The sequence below is a fragment of the Salmo trutta genome, unplaced genomic scaffold, assembly GCF_901001165.1.
Source record: "Salmo trutta unplaced genomic scaffold, fSalTru1.1, whole genome shotgun sequence".
NCBI classification, from domain to species: Eukaryota; Metazoa; Chordata; class Actinopteri; order Salmoniformes; family Salmonidae; genus Salmo; species Salmo trutta.
This window is the reverse complement of record NW_021822687.1, coordinates 124,083-139,422: the sequence shown is the minus strand read 5'-3', so window position 1 is coordinate 139,422 and position 15,340 is coordinate 124,083. Positions and strand designations below refer to the sequence as shown.

Here is a 15,340-nt window from a genome sequence, read left to right as displayed (position 1 = left end):
TCTAGAAGCTGTCCCATGGTCAGACTGTGGTAGATGTTGTCTTCTAGAAGCTATTCCAGGGTCAGGCTCTGGTAGATGTTGTCTTCTAGAAGCTGTTCAAGGGTCAGGCTCTGGTAGATGTTGGCTTCTAGAAGCTGTCCCAGGGTCAGGCTGTGGCAGATGTTGTCTTCTAGAAGCTGTCCCAGGGTCAGACTGTGGTAGATGTTGTCTTCTAGAAGCTGTTCCAGGGTCAGGCTCTGGTAGATGTTGTCTTCTAGAAGCTGTCCCAGGGTCAGGCTCTGGTAGATGTTGTCTTCTAGAAGCTGTCCCAGGGTCAGGCTCTGGTAGATGTTGTCTTCTAGATGCTGTCCCAGGGTCAGGCTCTGGTAGATGTTGTCTTCTAGAAGCTGTCCCAGGGTCAGACTGTGGTAGATGTTGTCTTCTAGAAGCTGTCCCAGGGTCAGGCTCTGGTAGATGTTGTCTTCTAGAAGCTATCCCAGGTTCAGACTGTGATAGTGGAGGGCTTAGCCAGTGATATTCATATTAAAGTTCTCATCTATTGTCAAGCTAACTCGGCTGCTGACTGCAGCTTCTATGTGCTGTGGATCTACAGTATGTGGGCGTAGAGACCAAACATTACAGCAGTGTCTATGCTGTCAGTATCTATGTTGGGGGTTATTCCAGTGCTTGTGACAGGGTTCATGGTCTCATAGTGTCACGTCCTGACCAGTAAAAGGGGTTATTTGTCATTATAGTATGGTCTATGCGTGGCAGGGGTGTTTGTTTTGTGTGTTTTGGTGTTTATGATTTTTGTTCTATGTTTTCTAGATCTATGGTTAAATCTAGTTTTTCTATTTCTATGTTGGTTTTTGGCATGACCTCCAATTAGAGGCAGCTGGTTGTCGTTGTGTCTAATTGGAGGCCATATTTAGTTGATGATGTTTTCACTTGTGTTTTGTGGGTGGTCGTTTCCTGTATAGCCTGTGTTGCCTTACTGAACTGTTTCATCGTTTTGTTATTTTGGTTTAAGTGTTCACGTTACTTCAATAAAAAGAAGATGAGCACTCTACACGCTGCGCCTTGGTCCCCTTTATACGACCCGCGTTACACATAGTCAGAAATGAGGGTTTTCTGGTGCTGGACGACCAGCAGCAGAGAGAGAGAAAAGACACACGAACAGCAGTGCTGAGATACACGCCACCGTGGTTAGAACCAGGAGAGTCAGTCGGGACGGTGAAGAGAGAGAGAAGAGAAACTGGTGTCCACCTGGTGTATAACTCTCACACACACACACACACACACACACACACACACACACACACACACACACACACACACACACACACACACACACACACACACACACACACACACACACACACACACACGTGTATATAACTCAGTGTTGAGTATGGTTGTGTGTCCTGTTGGGGGGAGGGTTCTCCAGGTCTGTAAAGACTAACTGAAGGGAAACAGTGAAAGGTGAATTACTGCTCTTTAAACACACACAGTTTCCCAGTAGGTGAGAAACAGATCTGAGAAGAAAAACCAGCACGAGAAAAATCGCTCACCTGTTTCATAAACAGACTCACACAGGCTGAACAATATCCTAGACCTCGATTAGACAGGGTTAGTGTCACAACGTCCACAGAAGGTGGCGCCTCTCCTCGGTCGGGCGGCGCTCGGCGGTCGTCGTCGCCGGCCTACTAGCTGCCACCGATCTGTGTTTCAGTGTCTGTTAGTTATGTCTGTTTTTTGATTGCACCTGTTTCGTGTTTGTCATTAGTGGGGGTGTATTTAGTCTGTCTGTGTTTAGTTAGGATTCGTGCGGGATTGTTCTTTGTTACGTGTGGTGGAAGTGGTGTTATGTAGTTTGGTTTACTACTTATTGTATAGGCATTAGGGTTGCCGGGCTGCGCCCCGTCTGCCTTTTTGAGCGGAGCTTCTTTTAGTCTTTTTGACTGTTGTGCTCCCAGCCATATATGGATTTTGCCCTTGGATTTATTAAATCAAGTTTGTTCCAACGGACCTCAGTCTCCTGCGCTTGACTCACTCTTAAAACTGTTCTATCCGCCCGTGACAGAATCCCGCACCTCGTTATGGAGTCAGCAGGGACAGAAACGCCATCAATGGAGGAACAAGTCTCCCAACATGCCAGCCTCCTCCACCGACTGGGCACGGCCATGGACCAGGTGCTGGCCCGTTTGGAGAGCTGGGAGCGAGTCGCTCCTTCACCTCCACCAGGACCAAGTCATCACCCTGCGCCCCTACCGACACCCACCGAACCCAGTACAGGCGGGATCCGGATCATGGCTCCCAGGGAGTTCGATGGGACGGCCGCTGGGTGCAAGGGGTTTTTGCTCCAGTTGGACCTGTACCTGGCGACCGTCCGGCCCTCTCCCTCCGATGAAGAGAGGGTGAGCGTCCTCGTCTCGTGCCTCATGGGTAGAGCCCTGGAATGGGCCAACGCCGTCTGGGAGGTAACCTGGAGTACATCCGGGCAGCGAGGAGACTTAATCCTCGTCAAGCCAGGTGGGCCATGTTCTTTATGAGGTTTCAGTTCACCCTTTCGTACATTCCGGGTTCTCGGAACCGGAAGGCCGACGCACTGTCACGTCTCTACGACACCGAGGAGCGGACCATCGATCCCACTCCCATACTCCCTGCTTCCTGTCTGGTGGCACCGGTGGTGTGGGAGGTGGATGCGGACATCGAGCGGGCGGGTCGGTCAGAACCCACTCCACCTCAATGTCCCGCGGGTCTGAAGTTCGTTCCGCTGGGTGTTCGCGATCGCTTGATCCGATGGGCCCACACTCTAGCTCCTCGTGTCACCCTGGGGTGGAACGGACAGTGCGAGGCCTGAAGGGGAAGTACTGGTGGCCCACCTTGGCTGAGGATGTAAGACACTATGTCTCTTCCTGTTCGGTGTGCGCCCAGTGCAAGGCTCCTAGGCACCTGCCTCGAGGGAAATTACAGCCCCTCCCCGTTCCACAGCGACCTTGGTCTCACCTCTCGGTGGATTTCCTTACGGATCTCCCGCCATCTCAGGGAAATACTACGATCCTGGTTGCTGTGGATCGGTTCTCGAAGTCCTGCCGTCTGCTTCCGTTGCCCGGTCTTCCTACGGCCCTACAGACCGCGGAGGCCCTATTCACCCACGTCTTCCGGCACTACGGGGTGCCCGAGGACATTGTATCTGATCGGGGTCCCCAGTTTACGTCCAGGGTATGGAGGTCGTTTATGGAGAGGCTGGGGGTCTCGGTCAGCCTGACCTCGGGTTTCCACCCTGAGAGTAATGGGCAGGTAGAGCACATTAACCAGGATGTAGGCAGGTTTCTGCGGTCGTATTGCCAGGACCGGCCAGGGGAGTGGGTGCGGTTCGTACCCTGGGCCGAGATGGCCCAGAACTCTCAGCGCCACTCCTCTACTAACCTGTCACCCTTCCAGGTCATGTTGGGTTATCAGCCGGTCCTGGTGCCATGGCAACAGAGCCAGACAGAGGCTCCTGCGGTGGAGGAATGGGTCCAGCGCTCTAGGGAGACCTGGAATGCGGTCCAGGAGTGTATAAAGAAGGCTGGAGAACGACACAAGGAGAGCGCTGACCGCCACCGCAGTGAGGCCCCTGTGTTTAACCCAGGGGATAGAGTCTGGCTCTCGACCCGGAACCTGCCCCTCCGCCTGCCCTGCCGGAAGCTGGGTCCGCGATTTGTGGGGCCATTCAAAGTCCTGAGGAGAATAAATGAGGTGTGTTATAGGTTACAACTTCCTACATATTACCGTATTAACCCCTCGTTTCATGTGTCTCTCCTCAGGCCAGTGGTAGCTGGTCCGCTGCAGGACGCTGAGGTGCGGGAGGTCCCCTCGCCCCCCCTGGACATCGGAGGGACCCCGGCGTACACAGTCCGGGCCATCTTGGACTCCCGACGTCGGGTGGGGGGCCTACAGTACCTTGTGGACTGGGAGGGGTACGGTCCAGAGGAGAGGTGCTGGGTCCCGGCGAGGGACATTCTGGATCCAGCCATGTTGCGGAATTTCCACAGCCTCCGCCCGGATCGCCCAGCGCCTCGCCCTCCGGGTCGTCCCCGAGGCCGGCGTCAGCGCGCTGCGGGACCCACGCGTCAGGGGAGGGGTACTGTCACAACGTCCACAGAAGGTGGCGCCTCTCCTCGGTTGGGCGGCGCTCGGCGGTCGTCGTCGCCGGCCTACTAGCTGCCACCGATCTGTGTTTCAGTGTCTGTTAGTTATGTCTGTTTTTTGATTGCACCTGTTTTGTGTTTGTCATTAGTGGGGGTGTATTTACTCTGTCTGTGTTTAGTTAGAATTCGTGCGATTGTTCTTTGTTATGTGTGGTGGAAGTGGTGTTATGTAGTTTGGTTTACTACTTATTGTATAGGCATTAGGGTTGCCGGGCTGCGCCCCGTCTGCCTTTTTGAGCGGAGCTTCTTTTAGTCTTTTTGACTGTTGTGCTCCCAGCCGTATATGGATTTTGCCCTTGGATTTATTAAATCACGTTTGTTCCAACGGACCTCAGTCTCCTGCGCTTGACTCACTCTTAAAACTGTTCTATCCGCCCGTGACAGTTAGGATGAAAACATAGGCTCAACAATATCCTAGACCTATATTAGACAGGCTTAGGATGAAAACACAGGCTCAACATTATCCTGAACCTCAATTAGACAGGGTTAGGATTAAAACACAGGCTCAACATTAACCTGGACCTTTATTAGACAGGGTTCGGATTAAAACATAGGCTCAACATTATACTAGACCTCTATTAGACAGGCTTAGGGTGAAAACACAGGCTCAACATTATCCTGAACCTCAATTAGACAGGGTTAAGATTAAAACACAGGCTCAACAATATCCTAGACCTCTATTAGACAGGCTTAGGATGAAAACACAGGCTCAACATTATCCTGGACCTCTGTTAGACAGGGTTAGCATTAAATCACAGGCTCAACATTATTTTGGACCTCTACTAGACAGAGTTAGGATTAAAACACAGGCTCAACAGTATCCTAGACCTCTACTAGACAGGGTTAGGATTAAAACACAGGCTCAACAGTATCCTAGACCTCTAATAGACAGGGTTAGGATTAAAACACAGGCTAAACAATATCCTAGACCTCTAATAGACAGGGTTAGGATTAAAACACAGGCTCAACATTATCCTGGACCTCTACTAGACAGGGTTAGGATTAAAACACAGGCTCAACAATATCCTAGACTTCTCTTACACCCTAAAGTACTCCTGTTATAGTACCTTCACTACAAACACACTGACATAAACACACTGCACATTCACACTGTTTAAACATTTTGATGAGTTTTAATGAAATGCTTTAAAATGCACAGTTTATTTACATATACAATAGATATGTCAATCTCAAAGATAGAACTGACTATTATGGTATTACTGTCCTAATCATTAGAACAGCCAAAATGAAGCCAAGATGATATGACAAAACACATAGTTCATATTTACACAAATATTTACAATAATATTGGTTTACTTTCACAAAATCTGGAGATAAAAGTGATTTTAAAGCCAGATGTTCATATTTTACATACATTATATACAGTAAAACCACATGAGCTGTTTTAATACAATATGTCAAGGAGGATTTCAAACAGGAAAGGGATTGTTTTTTTCAAGTCATTTCATTTCAAGATGGCGGCTCTGTGGTGACAACCCTTCATCTCTCTACAGGGAGCTTCCCTTCATCCCAGATGTCACCTTGTTCGCTATAGAGTACTGCCTTTGACCAGGGTCCATATGGGGGATAGATAATAGGGTGTCATTTGGGATGCATCTCCTGTATAGATTATATAGTACTACATTATTTTGGGTAGCTGGGCTGTAGAGTAGAGGGCATCTTCTGGGCTGTCTTTAAAGAGGTGTACAGCAGGGAATCTTGTAGATTCTACAGTATCTTTGGGTAGCTGGGCTGTAGAATAGATGGAATCATCCTGGGTTCCACTGGCTGTTGGAGGTCTTGAATAGACTCTAGAATCTTTGGGTAGATCCACATTGGAAAGGATGAGAGAAGTTGGGCCATCTGCACTAGAATAGCTTGGATTTTTATCATCTTTGGGAAGTCCACAGTAGAATAGCTTGAATTTATTTCATATTTGGGGAAGCTGGCGTTAGCATAGATATCACAGTGTGGAATCAAGTATGGGTAACTGCATTTGTGGAGTGTGTCTGAGCCGGTTAGGCAGGTTAGGATAATTACAGTGGGAAGTTAGGATAATTAACATGGCAGGTTAAGATAATTATTGTGGCAGGTTAGGATAATTAACATACATTTTTATTTAACCAGGGCAAGTCAGTAAAAAAAACTGCCAAACTGTCACGACTTTCGCCAAAGTCGGTCCCTCTCCTTGTTCGGGCGGTGTTCGGCGGTCGACGTCATCAACCTTCTAGCCATCACTGATCCATTTTTCATTTTCCATTGGTTTTGTCTTTTCTTCCTTCACACCTGGTTCCAATCCCATCAATTACATGTTGTGTATTTAACCCTCTGTTTCCCCTCATGTCCTTGTCGGAGATTGTTTTGTTTGTATGTGATGTGCTATTTAGTGTTGGTGTGCAACAGGTTTTGTACCCACTTGTTATTTTGGTTGTTTTGGAGTTTTGTCAGCATTTATTAAACAACAACAACTTGGTATAAACAACGTTTATACCAAGTTCGTTCTCCTGCGCCTGACTTCCCTGCACCCATTACCCATCACACGCACCCATTACACAAACCCTAACCCGGACGACGCTGGGTGAATTGTGCGCCGCCTCATGGGACTCCCAATCACGGACGGTTGTGATACAGCCTGCAATCGAACCAGGGTCTGTAGTGACGCCTCTAGCACTGAGATGCAGTGCATTAGACCACTGAGCCAATCAGGAGCCATTAATGTGGCAGGTTAGGAGAATTAACGTGGCAGGTTAGGATAATTAACGTGGCAGGTTAGTAGAAACAAAATAGCAGGTTAGGAGAATTAACTTTGTCGGTTAGGAGAACTAACCTAGTAGGTTAGGAGAATGAGGTTAAGGTTAGGAAAGGGTTAGGGTTAGCTAAAATGCTACAAGGAAGCAGCAAGTAGCTAACGCAAATCAATCTGGAGTAGAACCGAACTGCCCACTTATGTTGCTCCTCCCACTTATTTGTCAACGCCCACTTTCAAACACACTCCACATATGCAGTTACACATGAATCTGTGGAATACCTGTGGCAGAGCTAGTAGAGCTAGCAGAGACAGTAGAGTAGACTGAAGAGATGACCACAGGGAGTGTGTCTGTCTGTCTGTCTGCCTCTCTGATCTCCTCATACACACAGTCAACCTGCATACAGAACCAATGACAATAAATATATGTTCAGATATGAAAAGAAGTGGAGGCCCTCAACCATCAACATGTGTTGTTTGCCACTGTTTTTCTTCATGTAATGACAACAAGCTACAGAATGATAACAGACTACAGTAGAAACCCACTAGAGGCTGTAGACTCACACACTCAACTCTTAATGTTTAGTTTACCACCTCCCTGTCTATCACCTCTACACTACACTTTATTATGGATACACACACACACACACACACACACACACACACACACACACACACACACACACACACACACACACACACACACACACACACACACACACACACACACACACACACCCTTGTATCTCTCACCTCTCCAGTAGGGTCAGGTTGTGTGTTGGAGGAGACTGGTGGTGGTGGTGGTGGTGTTCTCCTGGTTCCTCTCCTCTGTCTGTAGAACAGGAGCAGGACCAGTCCTAACACGGTCACCATGACTACCAGACCAGCACTGGTCCACACCATCAGACCTTACCACAGACAGGAGGAGAGACTTTACAGAGTACTGTATATATCATAGATACCATCAGACCTGACCACAGACAGGAGGAGAGACTTTACAGAGTACTGTATATATCATAGATACCATCAGACCTGACCACAGACAGGAGGAGAGACTTTACAGAGTACTGTATATATCATAGATACCATCAGACCTGACCACAGACAGGAGGAGACTTTACAGAGTACTGTATATATCATAGATACCATCAGACCTGACCACAGACAGGAGGAGAGACTTTACAGAGTACTGTATATATCATAGATACCATCAGACCTGACCACAGACAGGAGGAGAGACTTTACAGAGTACTGTATATATCATAGATACCATCAGACCTGACCACAGACAGGAGGAGAGACTTTACAGAGTACTGTATATATCATAGATACCATCAGACCTGACCACAGACAGGAGGAGAGACTTTATTATGGTTGAACAAAGCTGGTCAGTTTGCAAAAATTCCCAGGTTTTTCAGAAATGACCAGATCTTTGCAAACCTATGCTTTCCAGACTATAAATATCATAGATGGATAGATACAACTGTCATTTAGTCGGTTTGTTGGTAGACTGGTGGATAGATCAGTCAATTAGATAAGGTAGGTTGGAAGGTAGTCAGTTGTATGGTCAGACAGACAGACAGAGCAGTGAAAATAAAGGTGTGATAAAGAAAGAGACTTAACTATCTTACTAGCTATGGGATGACAACTATAAAGGAAGAGACTTCACTATCTTACTAGCTATGGGATGACAACTATAAAGGAAGAGACTTCACTATCTTACTAGCTGTGGGATGACAACTATAAAGGAAGAGACTTAACTATCTTGCTTTGGGATGACAAATATAAAGAAAGAGACTTAACTATCTTGCTTTGGGATGACAACTATAAGGAAGAGACTTCACTATCTTACTAGCTATGGGATGACAACTATAAGTAAGAGTAAGATAGTAAGATAGTGTAAGATAGTGATCAGTGTAACCATAGCAACAGAGGCCATGGTGTCAGCAGCTGATTTCCACAAAACCTCAAGTGTTGCATCACTTCCTGCATCCCCATGACAACATAGTCCCTGCTACCACATAACAGAGCACCATTATATTTTAGGCACCACTGAAATCAGTATACATGAAACTTAACAGCACTCTGTCCTGCAAGAGAGTATTCCTAGAGAATCTAGCGAGAGAGAGAGAGAGAGACAGAGACAGAGACAGAGAGAGAGTGAAAAAAGAGAGAGAGTGAAAAAAGAGAGCGAGAGAGAGAAACAGACAGACAGAGAGAGGGGGGTATCAGAGAGATAGAGAGAGATTGAGTGGGAAAAGAGAGAGAGAGAGAGAGAGAGAAGCAGACAGACAGAGAGAGGTGGGGTATCAGAGAGAGAGAGAGAGAGAGAGAAGCAGACAGACAGAGAGAGGTGGGGTATCAGAGAGAGAGAGAGAGAGAGAGAGAGAGAGAGAGAGAGGGAAAAGAGAGAGAGAGAAGTAGTGACATTTGTCCAATGCTTGAACATGTACAATTGTTTTTCATCCAGCATTTCATATCACAACATATTAGTGGTAATGTCTGAGATGAGAGATTCATCATATCACAACATATTAGTGGTAATGTCTGAGATGAGAGATTCATCATATCACAACATATTAGTGGTAATGTCTGAGATGAGAGATTCATCATATCACAACATATTAGTGGTAATGTCTGAGATGAGAGATTCATCATATCACAACATATTAGTAGTAATGTCTGAGATGAGAGATTCATCATATCACAACATATTAGTTGTAATGTCTGAGATGAGAGATTCATCATATCACAACATATTAGTAGTAATGTCTGAGATGAGAGATTCATCATATCACAACATATTAGTAATAATGTCTGAGATGAGAGATTCATCATATCACAACATATTAGTAGTAATGTCTGAGATGAGAGATTCATCATATCACAACATATTAGTTGTAATGCCTGAGATGAGAGATTCATCATATCACAACATATTAGTTGTAATGTCTGAGATGAGAGATTCATCATACCTGCTCTTGATAGACGACCACTGACGTCTCCAGATGCCAGAAACGTTGTGGAGGGGTTAGAGGATGTTGTTAGGTTTGGGAGGGTTGTGGAGGTGTATGGGGATGTTGTAGAGAGGTTTGGGAGGGTTGTGGAGGTGTATGGGGATGTTGTAGAGAGGTTTGGGAGGGTTGTGGAGGTGTATGGGGATGTTGTAGAGAGGTTTGGGAGGGTTGTGGAGACATGGGGTCTGGAGGTGAGTGGTGACGGTGTAGGAATGGGAGGAGCTGTGAGTCAATAGAAAATACAGATAAACACCAATATTGAAACAACTTCATGTCAGGAAATAAGTCAGGAAGTGAATTACTAGATATAAATGTATATGGAGTATTCTCTTACCATCTGTAACTATGAGACGCACCTCTTGGAATGTGTCCTTTATAGTTCTGTCCACTCCACACCAGTAGGTCCCAGAGTCTGACTTCCTCAAGTCCTTGATGGTCGCATAGAATACATTTCCCTTGTCTTCTATACTGTATCTATCTTGAGTTACATTCTTACTCCCATTAGTTTCAACCAGAATGTCTTCACCAGAACATGTCCCCTTGCAGAAGTATTTGTTGTTGTTCCCTGCCAATGTGAATGAGCAGCCCACAGTGACTTGTCCTCCTACCACTTCCTTAGTGACAGCTGACTCCACAACACACAGAGCTGTCAAACAGAAACACACAGTACAGACACAACTGATGACCTGTGAGATATACTTTAAACCTGCTAAAATCTAACTTTAACCCTGCTCAAATCGTACTTTAACCCTGCTCAAATCTAACTTTAACCCTGCTCAAATCGTACTTTAACCCTGCTCAAATCGTACTTTAACCCTGCTCAAATCATACTTTAACCCTGCTCAAATCGTACTTTAACCCTGCTCAAATCGTACGTTAACCCTGCTCAAATCATACTTTAACCCTGCTCAAATCGTACTTTAACCCTGCTCAAATCGTACGTTAACCCTACCCAAATCTTACTTTTTGCAAAGCTGTCATCAAGGCAAAGGGTGGCTACTTTGAAGAGTCTCAAATATAAAATACATTTTGATTTATTTAATACCTTTTTTTGTTACTACATGATTCCATATGTGTTATTTCACAGTTTTGTTGTCTTCGCTATTATTCTACAATGTAGAAAACAGAAAAATAAAGACAATTCTGGAATGAGTAGGTGTCCAAACTTTTGACTGGTACTGTATCTTATTCCTTATGTACTATATGATCCAGACAGTATGATAGAAACTGATACAGACAGACAGACAGACAGACAGACAGACAGACAGACAGACAGACAGACAGACAGACAGACAGACAGACAGACAGACAGACAGACAGACAGACAGACAGACAGACAGACAGACAGACAGACAGACAGACAGACAGACAGACAGACAGACAGACAGACAGACAGACAGACAGAACTCACCTGAAAGGAGACAGCAGGAGACAACACGGAGTATCTTCATTCTGGACAGTTAATCCTCAGTTACTATACTGTTAAAGTTACTTACTAACACATTAACTGTACTGTTGAAGTTACTTTACTACCATAGTTACTATACTGTTAATGTTATTTTACTATCACAGTTACTATACTGTTAAGTTACTTTACTACACTCCAGCAAACACAGGTCCACAACAGCTTGTCTGTAAGCTACTAGTTTGACAGCAGGGTGTTTCTGAAGTGCTCGTCTTTCCTTATTGAAAGCTCCTCCCTCCTCTGACACCTCTCTCTCTCTATATATATAGATATATATAGATATATATAGATAGATATGTCTTGCTTGCATTGCCAAAGCAGATTTATATCCAGATTTATATCCATCTCTGTCTCTCTCATTTCAATTAATTTCAAAGGGATTTATTGGGAGGGGAAACATATGTTTACATTGCCAAAGCAAGTGAAGTAAAATGCATGTCAGAGAGATTGAGATGGTGGTGGTGGAGGTTTGGGCTTTAGCTTGCACATCCTGTTAATTTCTATGTAGTGACCTCAATGTCTCCAGGTCTATGTGCTGCAGAGTGAAACTGGTTCAAACTGGCCGGAGGTTAGACTTCTAAACCACCAGAGAACTCAGCTAGCTGTGGTGACTAAGTGTTAAAACTGTCAACTTCTCTGTTCTAAAGTTACCATGTTTGTTTCAGCAGAGGAGGAACACATTGTTGAGATGATGACATTATAGTTAAAGTATACATCGTTATACACTGCTCAAAAAAATAAAGGGAACACTTAAAACCTGTTGAGGCCAGGGGGCAGGATCTAATCCCGGTATTGGGATTCATTGTCATGTGACCATGGCGGGGAATTCAAAACTGCAAGAGTAATCATTTCAATAATCAAATAATCAACTATTTTCCTCCATTTGAAAGATATATCTCCTAAATCTAACCACGCTGTCCGATTTTCAGAGGCATTACGGAGAATGCATAAAGTTAGGTTATGTGAGGAGAGTACATTGACAATAGCTGCGTGTAATGTTTAGCCAATTCAAAGAAGGGCATCAACAGACAGAAAACTAGCTAGAATTATGCACTTACCTTTGACAATCTGCATCAGATGACACTCATAGGACATTATGTTATACAATACATGCATTTTTAGTTCCATCAAGTTCATATTTATATCCAAAAACAGCATTTACAGTCGCGGTGAAATTCAGAATTTCTTTCGGCTCGAATGCACCCAGTGAATCCAGCATTACAAATCACGGAATTACTATTCAAAAACATTGGTAAATTTTAATATTGTCATTCAAAGAATAATATATTATCATCTCGTAATTGCTACCGAATGGCCAGATCTCAAAATAACTTTACTGGGAAATCACATTTGCATAAACTGGGTACTATGCTAACAACAATAAGCTATATGCTAAGCTAAGCTATACCGTTAGCATTAGCATCATCTAATATCGATAATAACATTCTAAATATCCCCTTACCTTTGATTATCTCCATCAGAAGGCGCTGCCAGAGATCCCAGGTCCAGAACAAATGTGGTTTCTTTTGATAAAGTTCATAATTTATAATTTATGTCCAAATAGTTAGCGTTCAGTAGGCTCCCACAAAATGAGGTGGGCAGTGTAAAGTCACGTCGAAAAGCTAAAGAAAACCTAGTAAATAATCTATTTACGTTTGTTTAAACATGTCAAACGTTGTTTAGCATTAATCTTTTGGTCCATTTTTAACGTGAAACATCAGTAAACATCAGTAATATTTTCACACAACCTATCAAGTGTCTAGAATAAACGATTATGACAAAGACACTCTTCTCAGATTCATGCGCAGGCGCAAAAAATGAAGTGATGACGTGTCAACTTGTAAGCATTCTAATTCGGTCTGTATTCATGACAGATGCTTCCAACAACTTTCTAAAGATCGTTGACATCTAGTGGAAGCCGTAGGAGTTGCGAACTGAATCCTTTCTCACTGTGGTATCTTTAAAACAATGACACTAAATAGTACAGTCACAAAATTCTCATTTTTTTAAATCTATTTTTCACAGGTTTTTGCCTGCAAAATGAGTTTTGTTATACTTACAGACACCATTCAAACTGTTTTAGAAAATTCAGAGTGTTTTCTATCCAAACCTAAACAATAATATGCATATTCTAGCTTCTGAGTTGGTGTGTAGGAGGCAGTTAAAAATGCGCACATATTTTTTTCCAAAATTCTCAATACTGCCCCCTAGCCCTACTCAAATCTAACTTTAACCCTGCTCAAATCTTACTTTTTGCAAAGCTGTCATCAAGGCAAAGGGTGGCTACTTTGAAGATTCTCAACTATAAAATAGATTTTGATTTATTTAATACCTTTTTTTTTACTACATGATTCCATATGTGTTATTTCACAGTTTTGTTGTCTTCACTATTATTCTACAATGTAGAAAACAGAAAAACAAAGAAAATCCTGGAATGAGTAGGTGTGTCCAAACTTTTGACTGGTACTGTATCTTATTCCTTATGTACTATATGATCCAGACAGTATTATGGAAACTGATACAGACAGACAGACAGACAGACAGACAGACAGACAGACAGACAGACAGACAGACAGACAGACAGACAGACAGACAGACAGACAGACAGACAGACAGACAGACAGAAAGACAGAACTCACCTGAGAGAAGACAGCAGGAGACAATATGGAGTATCTTCATTCTGGACAATTACTCCTCAGTTACTATACTGTTAAAGTTCTTTTACTATCACAGTTACTATACTCTTAAAATTACTTTACTATCTCAGTTACTCTACTGTTAAAGTTACTTTACAACCACAGTTACTATACTCTTAAAATTACTTTACTATCACCGTTACTATACTGTTAACGTTACTTTACTATCACAGTTACTACACTGTTTAAGTTATTTTACTATACTACCAGCTAGCACAGTTCCACAACAGCTTCTCTGTCAGCTACTAGTGTGACAGCAGGGTGTTTCTGAAATGCTCTTTCTTCCCTTATTGAAAGCTCCTCCCTCCTCTGACCCCCCACTCCCTCTCTCTCTCTCTCTCTCTCTCTCTCTCTCTCTCTCTCTCTCTCTCAAGACATATATATATATATCTTGCTTACATTGCCAAAGCAGAGATACTGTATGTCCATCTCTGTCTCTCTCATTTCAATTAATTTCAAAGGGCTTTATTGGTAGGGGAAACATATGTTTACATTGCCAAAGCAAGTGAAGTAAAATGCATGTCAGAGAGATTGAGATAGTGATGGTGATGGTGGAGTGGGTGGGCATTAGCTGACACATCCTGTTGATTTCTCTGAATTGACCTCAGTGTCTGCAGGTCTGTGTGCTGCAGAGTGAAACTGGTTCAAACCGTCCGGAGTTTAGACTTCTAAACCACAAGAGAACTCAGCTTCCTGTAGGTGACTTAGTGTTAAAACTGTCAACTTCTCTGTTCTAAAGTTACCATGTTTATTTCAGGAGGAACACAATGTTGAGATGATGACATTATAGTTAAAGTATACATCGTTATATTTTATTATGTATTTTTCTGACATTTCATTGATTTGGATCGTTGATCAATTATATTAATAAATCTATTCTCTTATCGACAACCAGTCGTCTCTCTCTCTATTGAGCCTGGGGACGAGGTTACAGTTATTCTAATGACCTATGTGTTTCATCTCAGTCAATTCAGGAAGTGAAGTGAAATTCCATTCACGGATTGAGAAGTCCACATGAAAAATGATGGTCGTCAATGATACATTTAATTGCTTTTCGTTGTCTGGTTTGAAATGGAATTTAATTGAATTGAATTGGACCCCAGCTCTGGTAACAACAACACTGTGTCACAACCAGACCATCAGACAACCTCTTCTCTTCAGACTACAGACCATAGAATTACATATTAGAACTTAATTACATAATAGACTTTAATTAGTGCTACAGAGTCTATTCAGAGTCA

The 15,340-nt window shown here is 43.6% G+C and overlaps 1 protein-coding gene across 2 annotated transcripts in view; it reads right to left on the bottom strand.

Moving 5' to 3' along the window:
* LOC115183323 (CMRF35-like molecule 3) overlaps positions 1–11,430 on the bottom strand; it is a 19,762-nt gene extending 8,332 nt beyond the window's left edge. Inside the window, exons 1-6 of one of the 2 annotated variants that reach the window (XM_029744653.1) lie at positions 11,350–11,430; positions 10,273–10,584; positions 9,897–10,160; positions 7,675–7,829; positions 7,204–7,318; positions 5,641–5,993 (exon numbers count right to left, since the gene is read on the bottom strand). In XM_029744653.1, the coding sequence (XP_029600513.1) occupies positions 5,815–5,993; positions 7,204–7,318; positions 7,675–7,829; positions 9,897–10,160; positions 10,273–10,584; positions 11,350–11,389 (1,065 nt within the window). In that variant the 5' untranslated portion in view covers positions 11,390–11,430 and the 3' untranslated portion in view covers positions 5,641–5,814. Of the gene's footprint in view, positions 1–5,640; positions 5,994–7,203; positions 7,319–7,674; positions 7,830–9,896; positions 10,161–10,272; positions 10,585–11,349 lie in introns of those variants that run through there. The other variant, XM_029744652.1, reaches the window with a different exon arrangement.
* Positions 11,431–15,340: the final 3,910 nt, after the last annotated feature.